At 37.3% G+C, this 22,256-nt stretch overlaps 1 protein-coding gene across 1 annotated transcript in view; it reads right to left on the reverse strand.

The window, feature by feature from the left end:
- Positions 1-500: 500 nt before the first annotated feature.
- The window catches only part of STRN (striatin), a 102,730-nt gene continuing 80,974 nt past the window's right edge, over positions 501-22,256 (reverse strand). The window contains exons 12-20 of the mRNA XM_052648730.1: positions 21,593-21,768; positions 19,757-19,804; positions 18,849-18,970; positions 11,606-11,773; positions 9,817-9,957; positions 7,068-7,070; positions 1,927-2,031; positions 758-844; positions 501-670 (exon numbers count right to left, since the gene is read on the reverse strand). Coding sequence (XP_052504690.1) covers positions 501-670; positions 758-844; positions 1,927-2,031; positions 7,068-7,070; positions 9,817-9,957; positions 11,606-11,773; positions 18,849-18,970; positions 19,757-19,804; positions 21,593-21,768 — 1,020 coding nt within the window. The remainder of the gene's footprint in view (positions 671-757; positions 845-1,926; positions 2,032-7,067; positions 7,071-9,816; positions 9,958-11,605; positions 11,774-18,848; positions 18,971-19,756; positions 19,805-21,592; positions 21,769-22,256) is intronic.

A 22,256-nucleotide genomic window follows, 5' to 3' on the forward strand; every position in this document is an offset into this window, starting at 1 on the left:
GTCATTGTGCACATAGGGGTTGGTACAGTAGATGTGATAAAGATTACTGTTTTAACTATCTAATATGTTTAACAAGATTTCTCAGGGGAGAACTAGGTCTAAATTGCCATTCTTCCTTTATTCATTCCCAGTAATCAAGCTTTTTAATTATTCCTTACAATATGCCCTATTTACTCAATAGGGACAAGCTAAACCCATGTTTGTTCTTCGCTCAGGCCTGCCTAGCGAATTAGAACAACCTCAGAAATAAAAGCTCCTGTTTGGGGAAAAATTTTAAAGTTTTCAGGCTCACAGATTCAGCTGAGCTTGCAGCAACCTGAACAAACCTTAGTTTTAGAAAACAGTGTACGAATTGCAAAACTATACTTTAACAAATGTTCTCTGTGCTCCTTCAGCAGAACAAAAGGGCTGGATGGGTTGACTCCTGCCCTGGTCTTCTGTACCTCCTTTGTGCAGTTGATTACTTATAAAGAGCTAGAAGGTGAAGATGATGCATTGTGTCATACAAAGACTTTAGCCAGTGCATCCGCCCCAGCACTGGCTATATAGCATTTGGATGGGTGGAAAGCTACATCATGAATTGATTCTTCAAACTTTTTCCGATGAGCTGTGAACTCCTGGATACACGTCTTACTTTCTAGGTTCCATAAACGTATTGAACAGTCATGACCTATATTAAAAGAAAAGAAATTAAGAGAAAAATTACATTAAATGTGAAAACTGTAAGAATAAATAAATAATTCAAAGCTGTACTTACTGCCAGACATTAAGTACAGGCCATTTGGATCAACTGCTAAACTTGTAACGGCTTCTAGGTGGGCTACCATCGAGTGGATCAGTTTGCCTTTGGAAAAAGAGATTGTTACTCTTTAGTAATAGTTTTTCTCATCCTGAATACCAGCCAGCTATCACACTGTACTGGCTCTACCAGCTACCCCTCTCTGTGTAGTCTCTGCATCAAAGACTTTCCCAACTGCTAAAACAATGCATGTCTCCCTCCTTGCTCTAGCCATGGTGATGATGAGAAACAGAACGTCAACTTTCAGATTATATTTTTGGCTTTCACAATATGGAAGTCAGTAATTTGTACACAAATATTCCTTGAGGCCACGTTCATTAACTAAAACTCAGACACTATTAATCACTAACTTTGCATCCTTTAGCTACAAGCAAATTATAGGTGTGGAAAGAGAAGCAGAGACTGCGACAGCGACAAAGGGACAGAAAATCTGGCCACAATTTTGGTGGGAAGAGTATATGGAAAGATATTAAAACCAGTAACTTATTCATCAGTCACAGCTAAACAAAGTGAACAACAGTCGACAGCAGATTCTCAAGTAAATATGGCTACTACACAGTGCGTTCTTCTCCCAGTCAGCTCTTCGTGTTTCCTTTAGACTAGTGAAAAATAACCTAATAAAAACTGGGAAAGCTTCCATACCCTCATGCAAATCCATCAGGACCAAATAATCAGTATTATAAAATTAAAAAAAAAATTGGTCCATGGAGAAACAAATCAAATGACTCAGGGGTTTTCCATCTGTAACACTAAGAATCTTAAAAAATTAAACAATTTTAAACAAAACATAATGATCATATATATGCCCGTACTTCCAACATGCTTCTACTTTTCCACAATATGTTAACATTTTATTGGTATCCGAATGAATTTTTCATTATGTTCTGAGTAATAACCTTGGTCTAGGGCCAAAATATAGCACCTATTTACTATTAAATAAACCAAGATGATCCCATATGCTATCATGAACACTGATTCTTTGCAGAGTTAGATGAAGTAAAAACAAATGATCTGGGAGAGAATCTGTGTTTCAGTGCCTACTCCCGAACCATAAAGCCACCAACAGACACCAAAATCACAGTTGTGATTTTTTTTTTCAATAATAATCAATTTAAATACATTCTTACCTGTATTGTTATCATAGAATTTGATGTGCCTGTCTTCATGGGCAGTGATGCTGATGGGAAGAGTGGGGTGACTGATGACTCTATTTATTTGGCAGGAAGAGTTGGCTGTTAAAAAGAAAACATTAAAGAGGAACACAAATTTGTCAAAGCTACCACTTCTTCACACAAAAGAGAACTGAACATTCACATAAGAGCCTGGAAAAGTAGACGATGGACTTTTAATTTGACTTTAGTTCATTCATTCTGCAACTGTGTTCGTAACTGATGTTAGGAAATGAGACTCGTCTGAGAAACACTCTACTGACAAATCTAGAAATACTTGGGAATTAGAATTTCCTTTCCACCACCTGGTCTGTAGGGATGCCACGGAGAAATGAGCCCAGAGCCATGGGCATCTCTCATTTGACAGTGGTCTATGATACTTTTGCCACTTTCAGAAAATTCCATCATTATTTCATACAGATCATTTCCAAATTTAAATCTCAGCTTTGTCTAAACACAGAGCTCTTTATCATATGGTCATTATCTAAAGATAAACATGACAAAGGGAGCTTCTTAACGTTTTAGTCTTCTCCTTCTCATCAAAATAGAAATGGTCATCAATAGATAATCTACCACGTATGGAATCTGAAAACAGCATCCTAACAGTACTTTTTTGTACACTATTTAATAATTTTCAAAGAGATCTTAATTATACATGCACACTGAGACGGGCGGGCCAATCGTCATTAGGTCCTTAACCTAGTGAATGAACTGAGGTCCAGAAAACAGCTGTTATAGCCCCCAAAATCATGGTAACAAGGCAATATCTATTCCAGTGCCTACTCTACCCAAACTAGATGCCTCATGCAAATCAGGCAACTGTCAAAACAGGTACCTAAACTATCACAAGTTCCTCCTGAAAGTCTTTATTCAAATGGAAATCAATTATGAAGAACTTATGTTTAGTGATTTTTGTTATCATACTTTTGATAAGGAATAATCTACATAAAGATAACACTAATTTAAGATATATCAAAGTTAAAATAATTATTATATTAATATCAGGGTCTTGGAAGAAGAAGGGATGTTTACAGAGTATAATTGGGGCAACCAGTAAATTTGAGTGTAAACAATAACTTATACAATAACATTGTGTCATTGTAAATTCCTTGATTTTGATAATGTAATATGCTGTCAGAGAATGCCCTTGTTCTTAGGAATTAGATACTAAAGGACCTAGGGGTATAGGGATATAGTGTCTCTTAAGTGGCTCAGAATTTTAAAGTACACACACATACAGATAATGACAAAGTAAATGTAACTAATATGGCAAAAGGTTAAAAACTAGTGAATTTGGGTGAAATGTAGCCAGAAGTTCTTATACTATTTTTGAAACTTTTCTTTAAACTTAAAACTTCAAAAATAAAGTGTTCTTAAAATTTTTTAAATCTCAGAATAAGTATCATGAAGTTATACTCACAACAGAAAATACAACTATGTTCAGTTAAAAATAGCTCCAATATTAGTCTACTCTACTGGATTTTCATATGGTACCTAGAAACATGACCTCTTAAAAGCTGAAAACAGTCTTTTTTCCAATGCTGACAGCAGGTGGCCACCCAGTCTGTTATCTATGTGCACAATAAAAGTCACCTGACCATGTGGAATGAACTCTGGGTTGGTTACACTCATTTTAAATGGTCCTAGACAAAGAATTTAGATTTAAAATTCATTCTATGGATGCTTTTTCCACCAGAAATAACAAATCATTGAGCAATATCCTCTGTAAGGTCTATCAGAATAACAACAACAACAACAAAAGTACTTTAAGTAAAACATTCCATATATTTTGAGAGAGAGGTTTCTGAGAAGACCTTCAATTACTTTGAGATCTAGAAAATGAGTATGATAGAAATCAGGCAAAGAAAGTTCTTATTTAGTAATACTTTTTAAGGAAGTTTCTCCACTTGATGGTAAGTCAGATAAGTAAAAGTCAGCAAATACAAAGAACACTAGAAATAAAGACCTACCAGCCATTATTCTAACAATGAACCTAAAACAATCCTCCAAATATTTATTTATATTCAGCTTGTGACTGAGAAATGGATTCACAAATACTCAGTTACCTCTTTCAACTACCTTCTACTTAATTAAGCCCAATCACCACTGGCAAGAAGGCAGGTAATTTATTCCGATTCTAAGAACAAACATCTTTCATCCTTCTAAATTATACAAAATTCACTTTTAGCTTACAACATGTTTGGTCTGAACTTTAATTTAAAAAACACCTACTAAATTCCGTAATACAATAATACAGTCAAACATAAACAGCTAAGGGACTACAGTAGTCACAGTAGACAGCAATAAGTTTGTTTCGTATAACTCTAAAGTAATCAAATTGTTAATTTAGGAAATGTCAGGACGTATCATCATAATCTAAAAGAGTTATCACTTATTCCATTAATGCTGCCTTTTTTCAAAACATTCTTGGGAGTCTTCTTCTGAAAATGCTTCTAGTTTCATTCCAATTCCAAAGAACTGCTAACTGCTAAGTCGCTTCAGTCGTGTCCGACTCTATGCGACTCCATGGACGGCAGCCCACCAGGCTCCCCCATCCCTGGGATTCTCCAGGCAAGAACACTGGAGTGGGCTGCCATTTCCTTCTCCAAGGCAATGCCAAAGAATGTTCAAACTATCACATAATTGCACTCATCTTACATGCTAGCAAAGTAATGCTCAAAATTCTCCAATCTAGGCTTCAAATGTACATGAACCAAGAACTTCCAGATGTTCAAGCTGGATTTAGAAAAGCCAGAGGAACCAGAGATCAAACTGACAATATCTGCTGGATCATAGAAAAAGCAAGAGAATTCCAGAAAAACATCTGCTTTATTAACTACACTAAAGGCTTTGACTGTGTGAATCACAACAAAGTGTAGAAAATTTTTAAAGAGATGGGAATACCAGTCCACCACCTTGATGGACATACAGGAAAGAAATCTGTATGCAGGTCAAGAAGCAACAGTTAGAACTGGACATGGAACAATGAACTGGTTGGAAATTGGGAAAGGAGTATGTCAAGGCTGTATATTATCACCCTGCTTATTTAACTTATATGCAGAGTACGTCATGCCAAATGCTGGGCTGGATGAAGCACAAGCTGGAATCAAGACTGCCGGGAGAAATATCAATAACCCCAGATATGCAGATGACACCACCCTTATGGCAGGAAGTGAAGAGGAAGTAAATAGCCCCTCAATGAAAGTGAAAGAGGAGAGTGAAAAAGCTGGCTTAAAACTCAACATTTAGAAAACTAAGATCATGGCATCCAATCCCATCACTTCACGGCAAATAGATGGGAAAACAATGCAAACAGTAAGCAACTTTATTTTCTTGGGCTCCAAAATCACTGGAGATGGTGACTGCAGCCATGAAATTAAAAGACGCTTGCTCCTTGGAAGCAAAGCTATGACGAACCTAGGCAGCATATTAAAAAGCAGAGACATTACTTTGCCAACAAAGGTCCATCTTGTCAAAGCTATGGTTTTTCCAGTAATCATGCATGGGTGTGAGAGTTGGACCATAAAGAAAGCTGCGTGCTGAAGAACTGAAGCTTTTGAATTGTGGTGTTGGAGAAGGCTCCTGTGAGTCCCTTGGACTGCAAGGAGATCAAACCAGTCAATCCTAAAGGAAATCAGTCCTGAATCTTCACTGGAAGGACTGATACTGAAGCTGAAGCTCCAATACTTTGGCCACCTGATGGGAAGAACTGATTCACTGGAGAAGACCCTGATGCTGGGAAAGACTGAGGGAGGAGGAGAAGGGGACAACAGAGGATGAGATGGTTGGATGGCATCATTGACTTGATGGACATTAATTTGAGCAAGTAGTGATGGACAGGGAGGCCTGGCGTGCTGCAGTCCATGGGCTTTAATTTCATACTGGTTTTTCATCTTACTATAGGAGCTCTAGGTCATATATCTAAGCACTATTTTAAATTTACTGAAAGTCTAAAATGTATTTATTGGAAAAAGAAAAAATTCATTTTCCTATTCCATAATCTAAATTTTTACTTTTTTGTCTCTTTTACATCCAAATAGTTCAAAGGTCCATTCAAACCTACCTCCCTAAATAATTCTTACAGGATAGCAAGAGAAAAAAGGAACAACAGATTGGAAAGAGAAAATGAAGAAAGCCAAAATGGAACGAAGGAATTTTTTGAGAGAAAAAGATAAAAGGGACAGGAGACAAAGTCACACATATTCACACACATGAGCACTCACCATGGTAATCATTTTTAAAGCTAGTTCTCAGATTAAAACACTGTACATGTATGTAGCTTTCTTTATCAACTGCAGCCTAAACTTACTGTTTGTTTGAAGCCTAAAGGCAGAAAGTAATGGTTATAAAAGGCAAAACTCCAAAGGATTCTGTATTATCTTCTTCACAATCTGAGTCATTATTTCCTGGTTTCCTGTATCCAATAAGAAGATTCAGATTTGGGATTCTGAGAAGCACAACTTGATCTATTTTCTAATCAGTACTGAACTGCGTCATTTATGAAAAGAAGCTCATTTTAAAGATAAAATTATGAGGGGGAAGGGCAATATAGGGGTAGGGAAGTACAAGGTACAAACTATTAGGTATAAAATAAGCTACAAGGATATACTATACAGCACAAGGAATACAACCAATATTTTAGAATAATTATAAATGGAGAATTACTTTTCAAAATTGTGAATCACTATATTGTATACCTGTAACATATAATATTGTATAGAAACTATAATTTAAAAATATAACATTATGAAAAATAGATTTATTTTTTACAGGCACTGTATAAAATATTTTGTTGTGCTTTGCAAATATCATGTTTTTTTTTACAAATTGAAAGTCTGAGGCAACTCTGTACTTAGCAAGTCTATTGGTTCCATTTTTTCAATAGAAATTTGTTCACTTTGTGTCTATGTCACATTTTGGTAATTCTTGCAATATTTCAAACTTTTATATCTATTATTATTAACAAATTTTTATTATTTGTTATAGTGATCTGTGGTTTCTAATCCTTGATGTTACTAATATAATTGTTTTGGGGTGCTATGAACTGCACCCATATAAGATGGTAAACTTGATAAACACTGGTCGGTTGCTCCACTGACCAGCTGTAAAACCCCATCTCTCTCCCTCTCAGGGGAGCCTTCCTAAGTCTCTGAAGCACGAAAATATTGAAATTAGACCAATCAATAACCCTACAATGACCAAGTGTTCAAATGAAGGAAGACTTATACACACTTCTCACTTTAAATCAAAAGCCAGAAATGGTTAAGCTTAGTGAGGAAGACATGTCAAAAAGGCTGAAAGCTAGGTCTCTTGCTCCAAACAGTTAACCAGGTTTTGACTGCAAAGGAAAAAGTTCTTGAAGAAAACTGAAAATGATACTCCAGTAAAAATATAGATGATAAGAATGCAAAACAATGTGGAGAAAGTTTTAGTGGTCTGGATAAAAGATCAAACCAGCCACAACATTCCCTTAAGCCAAAACCTAATCTAGAGCAAGGTCCTAACTCTCTTTAATTCTACAAAGGCTGAAAGAGGTGAGAAAGCTGCAGAAGAAAAGTTTGAAGCTAGCAGAAGTGGGTTCATGAAGTTTAAGGAAAGAAGCTGTCTCTATCACATAAAAGTGCAAAGTGAAGTAGCAAGTGCTGATGTGGAAGCTGCAGCAATTTATCCAGATCTAGCTGAGATAATGAATAAAGGAGGCTACACTAAATAACATCAATGTAAACAAAACAGCCTTCTATTGGAAGAAATTGCTACCTAGGACTTTCATAGCTAGAGGGAAGTCAATACCTGGCTTCAAAGCCTCAACAGGCTAACTCTCTTATTAGGGGTTAATGTAGCTGGTGACTTAATGGTGAAGACAATGCTCATTTAACATTCTGAAAATTCTATGATCCTTAAGAATTATAATAATCTCTAGTCAAGGCTATGGTTTTTCCAGTGGTCATGTATGGATGTGAGAGTTGGACTGTGAAGAAAGCTGAGAGCCAAAGAATTGATGCTTTTGAACTGTGCTGTTGGAGAAGACTCTTGAGAGTCCCTTGGACTGCAAGGAGATCCAACCAGTCCATTCTAAAGAAGATCAGCCCTGGGATTTCTTTGGAAGGAATGATGCTAAAGCTGAAACTCCAGTACTTTGGCCACCTCATGAGAAGATGCTGGGAGGGATTGTGGGCAGGAGAAGGGGACGACAGAGGATGAGATGGCTGGATGGCATCACTGACTCAATGGACATGAGTCTGAGTGAACTCTGGGAGTTGGTGATGGACAGGGAGGCCTGGAGTGCTACGATTCATGGGGTTGCAAAGAGTTGGACACGACTGAGCGACTGAACTGAACTGAACTCTGCCTTTGCTTTATAAAGGGAATAACAAAGCCTGGATGACAGCATATATGCTTACAACAGGGTTTACTGAATATTTTAAGCCTACTCTTGAGAACTACTGCTCAGAAAAGAAGAATCCTTTCAAACTATTATTGTTCATGGACAATGTCACCCAAGGGCTCTGATAGAGACATACAAGATTCATGCTTTTTCATGCCTCCTAACAAAACCTTCATTCTACAGCCCATGGATCAAGGAGTGATTTGACCTTCAAGTCTTATTATTTAAGGAATACATTTCTTGAGGATACAGCTGCCATAGATAGTGATTTCTCTGATGGATCCAAGCAAAGTCAATTGAAAACCTTCTGGATAGGATTTACCATTCTAGATGCCATTAAAAGTATTTGTGATTCATGAGAAGCAGTCAAAATGTCAAGACGAACAGGAGTCTGAAAAATGTTAATTCCAACCCTCATGGATGACTATGAAGGGTTAAGACTTCAGTGAAGGAAGTTTTGGGTATGGTGGAAACAGCAAGAGAACTAGAATTAGAAGTGAAGCCTGATGATGTGACTGAATTGCTGCAATCTCATGAGAATACCCATGACGGATGAGGAAATGCTTCTTATGGATGATCAAAGAAAGTGGTTTCTTTGGAAGGAATGTATTCTTGGGAGGATGCGGTGAAGATTGTTGAATGACAACAAAGGTTACACAATTATATAAATCTTTTTGATCAAGCAGTGGCAGGGTTTGAAAAGACTTACTCCCATTTTGAAAGGAGTTCTACTATGAGTAGAATGCTATCAAACATCCTTGTATGCTATAGAGAAGTTGTTCATGAAAGCAAGAGTCAACTGATGCAGCAAACTTCACTGCTGTCTTATTTAAGAAACTGCCACAGTGACACCAACCTTCAGCAACCACCACTCTGATCAGTCAGCCATGAGCATTGTGGTGAGAGCCCCCCCAGGCAAAAAGATTGTGACTCACTGAAGGCTCAGATGATAGCATTTTTCAGCAACAAAATGTTTCTAAATTAAGGTATGTGCACACTTTGTCTCTAGTACAGTGTAAACATAAACTTTAATATGCACTGGAAAAACAAAAGCTTCGTGTGACTAACTCTATTGTGATATGTATGTACTTTATTTCACAGGTCTGAAACTGAACCTGCAATAACTCCAAGATATGCCTGTATTTAGAATAAATGTTATTTTCTTTAAATTGAATTGAAAAGTAAACATTTGGTATAAAATTAAACTTGACTTCAAATGCTACTTCAACAAGTAAAGTTATAAATGTGAGTAAACTTAACCTAAAGACTTAAAATCAACTGTAAATCATTATACCCTTCACATGTAACTGTGTTATATGATCTTGAGGCAGAACACTTTATAATGACACTGTTATAGAATGTATAGAACACTGTATAGAGTCACTGTTGACTCTAGTAATTCTAATTTTGTTAACAGTAAAAAATTGATCCAAACACATACTACTTAAAATTGGTATACATACTTGAATCTAGATTGGATTCTAGAGTGAGAATGCGTTGTTGTGTTTCCATGTTAAAGATGCTTGTGTATCCTTTGCTGAATGATGCAACCATATGGCTTGGGTCACTGCTCACCAGATCCACAGAGGCAGGGACTCCCAATTCTATGAGTCAAAACATATTAGAAGAGAATGTCAGTTAGGGTATACTTTACAATATGTTTCAAATACAGCAAAACAAGCAGCAGTGTAAGAAGAAAACAAAGCTCAATGTTAGAGTAAGAATCAGCTCTTTTAGTCCTAGTTTGTTTTACTGTCCTTACCTGTTTACCACATCTTCCACCAGTCACTCAGCTACTGTATTTACTGAATCCAAGCCTTTAGGAATAAATGGAAAACATATGGACTACAAGTTTACCTCCATCTCAAATCAACCTGAGGTTTAGAGTGGCATCACGGGAATTCATTTTAAAGCCCATCTAACTTTAGTGAGTTACTAGGAATTCGAATTCACTAAAAATATGAAATTCAAGCAGTAAAATTTCAAATTGCTATTTATTGGTAGAGTCATACAAATATCAAATTGCAGGCAACTCATCAAAACCTAGGCACAAGTTATGGCAGCTCATGAATAAAGAAGACAATTTTATTTATCATTTAGAATAGGGTAAAACTTGGTTAAAATCTGGAACTTATTTATAAATATTAAAAGTGAAATTCTATGTATATGTGATCATAATCTGATTTTTAAAATCTGGTTCAAAATCTAAGTTAAATAAACTAACAGTTCAAAAATGTGTATCTTCCAGAAGAAGATACATTAATGGACAATGAGTATACCAAAAAAGTGCTCAAAATAGCCACCAAAGAAATACAACTTAAAAAGACAATGAAATACTATTGCACACACCCATCAAAATGGCTAAAATTAATTACACTATCAACAACAAATGTTTGTAATTAAGGATGTAGGGCGCCTGGAATTCTCACACATTGCAATCAGTGGTACAACATGGCACAACCGCTTTCAAAGAAAGTTTGGCAATGTCACATAATGTTAAATAGTTAAATACATAAATCTACTTCTAAAGCCCCAAAATTCTATTTACAGATCTTTACCTGCCTGTGATTAAAAAAAAATACAAATGTTCATAGGAGTTTTGTTCATAATAGGAAAAATCTAGAAACAAGCCAAATGTTCATCAAGAGGTAAATTATAAACACAGCAGTTTAAAGAACTACTACAAACAATAAGATTAAATTATTAACATTTATTACCACATGGATAAGCAACAAGAACACTACAGTAAGAGTAGATGTCAGATATCAAAAGAGTATATATTGTACAATTTCATTTATATGAAGTTTTAGAATAGACAAAACTAATTTATAACAAAAGAAACCACAACAGTGGGTACCTCTGGTTGGGAATGAGGGGAAGAGATGACTGTGAATAACACAGAGCCACTTTTGGGCACTGAAGGAAATGTTCTCTATCTTGATAGAAGAAAAAGTTTCATGCATTTGTCAAACTCATGAAAATGTATCCTTTAATACCTGTTTCTGACTATATATAAATTATTTCAATTTTTAAAAATTCAACACAAATACCTGCTACTTCACCAAATAATATGCTTTTTAAAATTATACATACTAAGTTGGAAATTCAAACAAATATATTTTCATCGCTTAAAAAAAAACCCTTCAAATTAAATTTAGAAAAGTAGGAGTCTGTAGAATCATCTATTTGTTTCTTTTAGAATAAGACACTTTACAAAAGACTCTGTAAGAAAAAGGAGAAAAAGGTATGTACCTTGATTATCATTAAACACACTCAGGGCTGGAGCAACCTCAGTTGTATTCCACAACCGGAGAGTGCCATCTGCTGAACAGGACAACAAACGCTGGTGTGCTGCACTGTAGGCCAAGCCCCAGACTGCATCCGTGTGGCCCAAGAGAGGGCCTCTTAAGACAGAAGGATCTGCGACAACAGCAAGAATGCAGGGGAAAAGCACAAATCATAAAGGTACTGAGAGTGTCTAATGGAAAGTAGAAGATACAAACAGAAAGTATAAAATATACTTCCTGGTTTCTATCATTCTTTTGAAATGTACCAAGAACAGGCCTGGAAACAATGCAAATACAGGGTTTAAAATGTCTAAATTAAAATTTTAAAGTACATATTTTTCTCCTTAGAAAATCAGCCATTTCTCTCTTCCTCCCTTTTTTTCTTCCCATTTGTCTTTTTTTTTTTTTTAAAGCATGTTAACACAAACCATTAGGATTTAATCTGCTTGCAAAGAAACCAAAACTCACATTCCCTGAGGAAGTGATGTCCTTCAGCACCAGGCACACACCCTTCAGGACACTTGTGCTATGATGGTATGACTACCTTCATAGCTCTTGGGAGCAACAGGCCTCTGACGTTCTTAATGGACATAAACTGAGACCTACAGAAATCTCCAAATTCTCAAACGAGACATATGGATGATATGCATGTGGCGAGGGAGAGGGGGAGGAGCCAGGAAGGAGCGTTTCATGATAAAAGCCAAATTGGAATTTTACTTATTAACCCTCCCAATGACTCTAGAAGGTGTACTTTCAAGATAGTTCAGAGATGTTAAGTTTAAAATGTCACTGGTGTTATTCGTTCTATATCCTCTTTAGTTACACCATAAAATATTTATTGAAGATACACTGTGTATTTGGCACTATGCTAGATGCAGGGGTCATGCAGATGATTAGACACAATACCAGCCCGGTCTTCAAAAAGTAATGTGGTTTAAGTACAATAACAATGGCAAGTACCAGTTACGAAAGAGAGTGACTGGATGTTTCTTGGAAAGAATGACACCTACAGTGTATAGATGTTGGCCTTTCAAGGGCAGAGGGAAGGCATTCCTGGCAAAGGAGGCAGCTCCTACAAACTAACAGAAGGAAAAATACAATGCTATGTCAGGACATTTATAAGAAATTCAGTATTACTGGACTGTGAAATTTGAGGCAAGAAGTGGATGAGATGAGAGCGGTCAGTTTATGGTGGGATGCCTATGACATCAGTTAGGTTCAGTCGCTCAGTCGTGTCTAACTCTTTGCAACCCCATGAATCGCAGCACGCCAGGGCTCCCTGTTCATTACCATCTCCCAGAGTTCAGTCAGACTCACGTCCAACGAGTCCTTGATGCCATCCAGCCATCTCATTCTCTGTCGTCCCTTTCTCCTCCTGCCCCCAATCCCTCTCAGCATCAGAGTCTTTTCCAATGAGTCAACTCTTTGCATGAGGTGGCCAAAGTACTGGAGTTTCAGCTTTAGCATCAGTCCTTCCAAAGAAATCCCAGGGCTGATCTCCTTTAGAATGGACTGGTTGGATCTCCTTGCAGTCCAAGGGACTCTCAAGAGTCTGCTCCAAAAGCATCAATTCTTCGGCACTCAGCCTTCTTCACAGTCCAACTCTCACATCTAAACATGACTACTGGAAAAACCACAGCCTGGACTAGACGGACCTTAGTCAGCAAAGTAATGTCTCTGCTTTTGAATATGCTATCTAGGTTGCTCATAACTTTTCTTCCAAGGAGTAAGCTTCTTTTAATTTCATGGCTGCAGTCACCATCTGCAGTGATTCTGGAGCCCAAAAAAATAAAGTCTGACATTGTTTCCACTGTTTCCCCATCTATTTCCCATGAAGTGATCGGACCGGATGCCATGATCTTCATTTTCTGAATGTTGAGCTTTAGGCCAACGTTTTTGCTCTCCTCGTTCACTTTCATCAAGAGGCTTTTTAGCTCCTCTTCACTTTCTGCCATAAGGGTGGTGTCATCTGCATATCTGAGGTTATTGATATTTCTCCCGGCAATCTTGATTCCAGCCTGTGTTTCTTCCAATCCAGCATTTCTCATGATGTACTCTGCATAGAAATTAAATAAGCAGGGTGACAATATACAGCCTTGACGGACTCCTTTTCCTGTTTGGAACCAGTCTGTTGTTCCATGTCCAGTTCTAACTGTTGCTTCCTGACCTGCATACAGATTTCTCAAGAGGCAGGTTAGGTGGTCTGGTATTTCCATCTCTTTCAGAATTCTCCACAGTTCATTGTGATCCACACAGTCGAAGGCTTTGGCACAGTCAATAAACCAGAAATAGATGTTTTCCTGGAACTCTCTTGCTTTTTCAATGATCCAGCAGATGTTGGCAATTTGATCTCTGGTTCCTCTGCCTTTTCTAAAACCAGCTTGAACATCAGGGAGTTCACGGTTCACGTATTGCTGAAGCCTGGCTTGGAGAATTTGAGCATTACTTTACTAGCGTGTGAGATGAGTGCAATTGCGCAGTAGTTTGAGCATTCTTTGGCATTGCCTTTCTTTGGAATTGGAATGAAAACTGACTTTTTCCAGTCCTGTGGCCTCTGCTGAGTTTTCTAAATTTGCTGGCATATTGAGTGCAGCACTTTCACAGCATCATCTTTCAGGATTTGAAACAGCTTAATTGGAATTCCATCACCTCCACTAGCTTTGTTCGTAGTGATGCTTTCTAAGGCCCACTTGACTTCACATTCCAAGATGTCTGGCTCTAGATTAGTGCTCACATCATCATGACTATCTGGGTCGTGAAGAACTTTTTTGTACAGTTCTTCCGTGTATTCTTGCCACCTCTTCTTAATATCTTCTGCTTCTGTTAGGTCCAGACCATTTCTGTCCTTTATTGAGCCCAGCTTTGCATGAAATGTTCCCTTGGTGTCTCTAATTTTCTTGAAGAGATCTCTAGTCTTTCCCAATCTGTTGTTTTCCTCTATTTCTTTGCATTGATCGCTAAAGAAGGCTTTCTTATCTCTTCTTGCTATTCTTTGGAACTCTGCATTTAGATGCCTATATCTTTCCTTTTCTCCTTTGCTTTTCGCCTCTCTTCTTTTCACAGCTATTTGTAAGGCTTCCTTAGACAGCCATTTTGCTTTCTTGCATTTCTTTTCCATGGGGATGGTCTTGATCCCTGTCTCCTGTACAATGTCACGAACCTCATTCCATAGTTCATCAGGCACTCTATCTATCAGATCTAGGCCCTTAAATCTATTTCTCACTTCCACTGTATAATCATAAGGGATTTGATTTAGGTCATACCTGAATGGTCTAGTGGTTTTCCCTACTTTCTTCAATTTAAGTCTGAATTTGGTAATAAGGAGTTCATGATCTGAGCCACAGTCAGCTCCTAGTCTTGTTTTTGTTGACTGTATAGAGCTTCTCCATCTTTGGCTGCATAGAATATAATCAGTCTGATTTCGGTGTTGACCCTCTGGTGATGTCCATGTGTGGAGTCTTCTCTTGCGTTGTTGGATGAGGGTGTTTGCTATGACCAGTGCATTTTCTTGGCAAAACTCTTGTTAGTCTTTGCCTTGCTTCACTCCGCATTCCAAGGCCAAATTTGCCTGTTACTCCAGGTGTTTCTTGACTTCCTACTTTTGCATTCTAGCCCCCTATAATGCAAAGGATATCTTTTTTGGGTGTTAGTTCTAAAAGGTCTTGTAGGTCTTCATAAAACTGTTCAACTTCAGCTTCTTCAGCATTACTGGTTGGGGCATAGACTTAGATTACTGTGATATCGAATGGTTTGCCCTGGAGACGAACAGAGATCACTCAGTCATTTTTGAGATTGCATCCAAGTACTGCATTTCGGACTCTTTTGTTGACCATGATGGCTACTCCATTTCTTCTGAGGGATTCCTGCCCACCAAAAGAGAACTCCCCAGGTCATTAGGTGCCCAATATGCTACTGGAGATCAGTGGAGAAGTAACTCCAGAAAGAACGAAGGGATGGAGCCAAAGCAAAAACAATACCCAGCTGTGGATGTGACTGGTGATAGAAGCAAGATCCAATGCTGTAAAGAGCAATATTGCATAGGAACCTGGAATGTCAGGTCCATGAATCAAGGCAAACTGGAAGTGGTCAAACAAGAGATGGCAAGGGTGAACGTTGACATTCTAGGAATCAGTGAACTAAAATGGACTGGAATGGGTGAATTTAACTTAGATGGCCTATGACATACTCAGGAAATTACCCTAAAAGCAACAGAGAAACACTGAAAGGTTTCCCAGAAGCAGCAGTGTGAAGCAAGTATTTAATATGGTAACTCTGATTAGAGTTACCATTAGAGTGTAGAAGAGATTGGAAAGAAAGAAGACGAAGGCAAATGGACTGTTTCAGAAGACTGGGAGAGTGAAGATGAAAATCAAAGCAAGGACAGTGATAAAAGGGGCAGAAAAGGAGTGAATTCAAGAAATATTTAGGGGGTATTAACAAAAAGGTATAGTAATTAATTAATGATAGATAGTAAAATAGTATAAAGAATCAAGGATAACTCTCGGATTTTTAGTTTAGATAAGTCTGGTAGTGCTGCCACCTGATAAAGAATATACAAAGAATATTTGAAAACGGACTTCCCTAATGTCTAGTGGTTAGGACTTGGTGCTCTCACTGCTGGGGCATGGGTTCAATCCCTGGTTGGGGAACTAAGATTCCCCCAAGCTGCATGCTGTGACCAAAAAAAATTAACAATATATGGAAGAAGAAAAAGTGCTTGTAGGGATTTATGGACAATAAGACAGCCATTTTGAAATGCTGTGTAGGTAGCCTCAGGCTTAAAAAAGAGATTGATGAGTCAACAATATATAAAACCACAAAGTGGATTCAGTCTACCAAAGAATATGTGTACAATGCAAAAAATGAGTTAGCGTCTACTGCTCCTGCTAAGTCACTTCAGTCGTGTCCGACTCTGTGTGACCCCACAGACAGCAGCCCACCAGGCTCCCCCGTCCCTGGGATTCTCCAGGCAAGAACACTGGAGTGGGTTGCCATTTCCTTCTCCAATGCATGAAAGTGAAAAGTGAAGTGAAGTCGCTCAGTCGTGTCCGACTCTTCGCGACCCGATGGACCGCAGCCTACCAAGCTCCTCTGTCCATGGGATGTTCCAGGCAAGAGTACTGGAGTGGGGTGCCATCGCCTTCTCTGGAGTTAGGGTCTAGCCTCAAAAAATGTCAGTATTTTTAGGTGAGAAAATAAAAGGAGTTTATGATGGATAGGGAATAGAAACTGTCATAGAGTTGTGTCAAAAAAGCCTATAGTGAAAAGATTTCAGAAAGGATAGAGTGGTCCACAGTTTCAGATAGCCAGTATATCAAGTAAAATAAGAATTGTAAAATATCCCTTGGATCAGCCAGTTAGATAGCTATTGATACTTTTTTGTATTTAAGTGGCATAGCCACAAGACAGAATGAAGAGGAATGATGTACAGTGAAAGACATGGAATCAGTAACTAATAATTGTGTTTTCTAGAGCAAAGAGCGGAGAATGCAATGGCACCCCACTCCAGTACTCTTGCCTGGAACATCCCATGGATGGAGAAGCCTGGTAGGCTGCAGTCCATGGGGTCACTGAGAGTCAGACACGACTGAGCGACTTCACTTTCACTTTTCACTTTCATGCCTTGGAGAAGGAAATGGCACCCCACTCCAGTGTTCTTGCCTGGAGAATCCCAGGGACGGGGGAGCCTGGTGGGCTGCTGTCTATGGTGTCGCACAGAATCGGACACGACTGAAGCGACTTAGAAGCAGCAGCAGCAGACCAAAGAGACATGGGAAGGAAGAGAGGCTAGAAAGATGGTAATAATGACCCTATATGAGAGACAGCAAAAAAGACACAGATGTATAGAATAGACTTTTGGACTCTGTGGGAGAAGGCGAGGGTGGGATGATTTGAGAGAACAGCATTGAAACATGTATATTATCATATGTGAAACAGATCACCAGTCCAGGTTCGATGCATGACACAGGGTGCTCAGGGCTGGTGCACTGGGATGACCCTGAGGGGTGGGATGGGGAGGGAGGTGGGTTCAGGATGGGGGACACATGTACAACCATGGCTGATTCATATCAATGTATGGCAAAACCTACCACAGTATTATAAAGTAATTAGCCTCCAATTTAAATAAATTAAAAAAAAAAAAAAGAACCAGAGAGGGAAATGTAGTCACAAAAGGCTTCTTCTTGCCCAGGATGGGAGAAACTTGAATTTACTATATGCTCAGGGGATAGAAAGAGAGCAAAAAGGGTAAGGCTTCAGATGAGTGCAAAAGAGAGAGGCAGCAAAAAAGAAAGAGTGCAGTCTCAAAGGAAACAAGAGAAGGAGGTCAACAGCAAAAGGGAAAGAGTTGGCTTGGGACAGAATGAGGTCAACTAATCTCTGAAAGACGGATAAAGGGAGTGACAAAAAGTATGAAACAGAGAAATCCAGAAAAGAACTGCAGCAGGAGAGAGGGTGTTATCTTTCACAAAATATATGTTAAATGATTACTAAATAAATGTTGGGAGAATATTTTAGTTACTGAATTTCTTATCTTAGGTTTAGTGATGAAATTAATCTAAAATGGTAATAAAAATAAACTATGGTTTTATGACAAATATGACACTTCATACCATTCTAGAATTTATGGAGAATTTAAAGAGAAAATCAAAATAATTGAAAGAGAATTTATGATAATATCTAGTGATAGATCATACAGTTTTTTGATTCATGGTGCTGTTTCCAAATCTAAAGGGTACTTTTTAATTTTTAAAAGTCTTTTAAATATATTGGAGTTATACACTTTGAAAATCATTAGCCTCTACACTCTGTAATAATTGATCAAGACAATGATGCCAACATTCATTTTCCTTCAAAATTATTTGTCAAGAGTAGTGACAAAGTATGATTACAGATTAATAATAATGTGTCAAGTACCGTATACATGCCTACAAAGGAAGAAAACAACTGTCAATCAAGCCAAAATTTTCAATCAGTAAGACTTGGGGGTGGGAACTCTTTTTGCAGGAAAAATACATTATTTTCCCTCTTTTTTTTAAGCATTATATATATATATATATATATATATCAAATTGATTCTGAAATATAGAAACCCTTTTTAACAAAATAAATTTATTTTTAAAACTATCTCATTTTATCCATAGATAGGCAATATAAACTGCATAAAAAGAAACTATGTGATTCCTTCATATTTTGGGGGAGTCACATACCATAGGAGTCATAGGGATCGATGTTGGGGTTAGTGGTGTTCCAGCTCTGGATCAATCCATCAGTACCACCACTGTAGCACTGCTCACCATTGCTGCTCATCACCACACAAAGCACTGGACCTCTGGGAGAAAAAACCAATTTCCATCCTCAAAAAATCTATTTGGTATTAGAATGAGTTAGAAATAAGAATGCTTGGTTTTTCAAATGGCTTTCTCTTTTTCTATTTTGTACAACAAATAAAAAATTTACCAAAGCACTATTCATTTTTCTTCCTCTGCTAAACTAGTGGTTAGTGGTCTACGGCCTGTGGATCAAATCCAACCAGTGAACTGGTTTTGTACAATCCTAAAGCACTTACAGTTTTTACCTTTTTAAAATGTTATAATACAAAACTAAACTAAAAGCAAGAATATACAACATTAAATATGCAGCCTGAAAAGCATTTACTATCTAACCCTTTTTAAATATAAAACGTATGCCAACCTCTGTGCTAAACTGAGTGAACAGGTACATTTCTTAAACTTAAATGGAAACAGGAAAAGCATGAAATGCGGCCACAATTTTTTAAATGTCTCAGGTATTTTTACCAGGTTATCTTTAAGGAAAAAAAGATCAGGATTTCTAATAGTTAAACTTAACTGCGTCAACTTCATTTTAAGAGAGAGATATATACATCATCTAAACATCATGCAAATAATACCTAATTTCAGCAAGGATCCCTATTTGGTAGTGATATACTTGTCACTAACATTACATTATCTGCCACTTTCTTTCACATTTACAAAAAAAATGCTACCAAATACAATAAAAATACCACATATGACAAATACATACATGAAAGAAGATATACTAATCAGGCTGATTTACAATGATATTGATTTAACACAAAGAAAAAGCACACACTTACTTATGAGCTCTGAATGTATAGATAGGCTCCACATCAAGAGACGTGCTCCTAAATCAGAGAGAAAGGAGGATGTTTTTATCATTCTAAAAGTCAGTAGTAAACAGTATGACTGAATGTATGTCATAAAAACGCCCCTAGAAATATCAACACTATGGTAATATACAATTCTCAACCCCAGGACACAATAAAGCTTACTTAATATCAATCACATATTTCTGTGGCTTCAAGAAACAAAATTCTTTAGTAACTGTTACAGCACTTTTAGCACTGTCCTAATCTATTTGATTAAAGGGAGAAAGAGCCTCACTCGGAGAGAAAACACAAGGGTTTTGAAGAGATAAATTTCTGGATTTAATTTCCAGTTCTGTATCTAATTGGCTAACTTTAGGCAAATTATTTAATCTTTTGAAACTTTAGGTTCCTCTATGTTTAATATAAAATAGAAAAATAGGGATAACAGCAAATATTTACAAGATTAAATGAGATTCTTCAAGGTAAAACAGCATAGGACAGAATCATACAGAACAGAATTTCAATCAAAGGTACTTTAATTTCCTCGCGTTTCCATAAAGATTAACATGTCTGTCCTGACTACCTGCAGAAACTGTCCACATTAGATTTGAACATCAGAACAGATTATTCACTACTCAGAACACTGAGTGTATGAGTACTCTACATGGCTAATACTGGCCATACTGAGAACAGAAACTGGATTTAAAACTGGATTGTATTACAGATTTTTTTTTAATAGGCATATGATAGCTCTCCTCATTTCCAAAGTTTTAAGTTCAAAGGTAAACAAAGACTATTGTTACTTGCTTGTGAAGGTGTTATTACTAAGCAAGAAATTTCAATATATTTCAAAGTTATAGTCAAGAATATATGATGAGATACTCACATTCTCTCATCTAATATGATGCCCACTGTGAACTAAAGAACTTGAAGAACAAAAGGCACAGTTTGTAACCAGGAAATACCTTTTCTCTGTTAAAGACACCTGATCTACATGAAGATTCACTTGGTTTTAGCAAGATCCAGTTGAGCTGTCTGATGAACGTCTAGGTGTGACAGCTGGAATGTCACTGATTGTTTTCAAATTGGGCAGGAGATATTCTGTCAGTAGTAACACTTCTGTCCTCTCCTCCACTTGATGTTCATTTCCACTCTTTAATAAAAAGAGGTATCTATCACTGTAGAAGGGCCCTTGCTGGTAGATGCTGGGTTCTGGACCACGTAATCCAAGGAAGAAAGAGAAAAGTACCAAGTGGGATCAGGACTAGCTTGGTGGCTGATAAAAGGGGTTTATACCAACTCATGTCTGTCCGTGCTTACAGAGGAACCAAGGGGCCAAGGGAAGTTTAGCAGATAAGTGAGAGCAGCAACAGTGCCCCTTCAGTCTAGACATTTTGGTCAAGATCAAAAGAAAGGATCAAAGAGAGGTCTCTTGCCCCCACCGGCTCCAGCATAAGGCCAAACCTAGTAAACAATGGGGAAGGACTGGGGTTGGGGTTTGACGGTTTTAAACATGACTATGCCTGCTTACAACAACAGAAACCTCCAGCGCAGACAAAGGGCTCCCGAAATGTAAGTTATTTAAAACACCAAATAAAGATTATAATCAGCATTCACAAACCATTTCTCCCTAAGGGTCAGTTTTTCAACCTAAATTACCTTATGAGAATGAAGGCAAAAACACCCTAAATTACATGACATGGTAAGGAAAAAAATTAGAAGAGATATTTGAGGAATTTAACAGCAAATAATAAAGTAAGGCTTTCTCTGCTGAAAAAATATTAATTAAATTATTCAAATACAGTTAAAGTAGAATATTCTCACTTTTTGGCTGGGGCTGTTTTCTGCAAATTCCACATTTTTAACGTGTGATCCTCTGATGCTGTTATCAAAACAGGCTCAGTGGGGTGGAAAGCGAGGGCTCTAATGCCATCAAAGTGACTTCTTAATGTAAACTTGGGGTTCCATGTCTTCCTCAATGCATCTTTATTATTTGCTATCTATTAAAGAAAAAAAAGATACCAATATACTTAGTTCAGAATGGGGGAAAAACCTGTATTTCATCATTAATTCTTACTGTTTCATCATTAAACTACCATTATTGTGCAACTTTCAAAACAATATAATTTTTAAGCAGATAACCAAATCAATAGGCAAAATTAGCAATATGTCAACAATGGTTTTCTTTGAAGAAATATGAATGCTATAATAAGAAAATACATAATTCAGTATAGGAGGATCAAATAACTTAGTAACAAAAACCAAAATTTCACTAGGATGCTTTTTAAAAAGACAAGTGATTTAAACCTGAATTATAGAATATAAAGCAATTCTGGTTAAGAGTTGAAAAACTAAATTATCTTTAAGCACGTTAACATTACAGAATATGATGATACTTTCAAAATTTTCAATGGTTTCAGACAAAAGCTAAATTTTCTTCAAATTGGTAATGAAGTTTATATACTGACAACAAAATGTTAAAATTGGA

Source organism: Budorcas taxicolor, chromosome 11 (assembly GCF_023091745.1).
Source record: "Budorcas taxicolor isolate Tak-1 chromosome 11, Takin1.1, whole genome shotgun sequence".
NCBI classification, from domain to species: Eukaryota; Metazoa; Chordata; class Mammalia; order Artiodactyla; family Bovidae; genus Budorcas; species Budorcas taxicolor.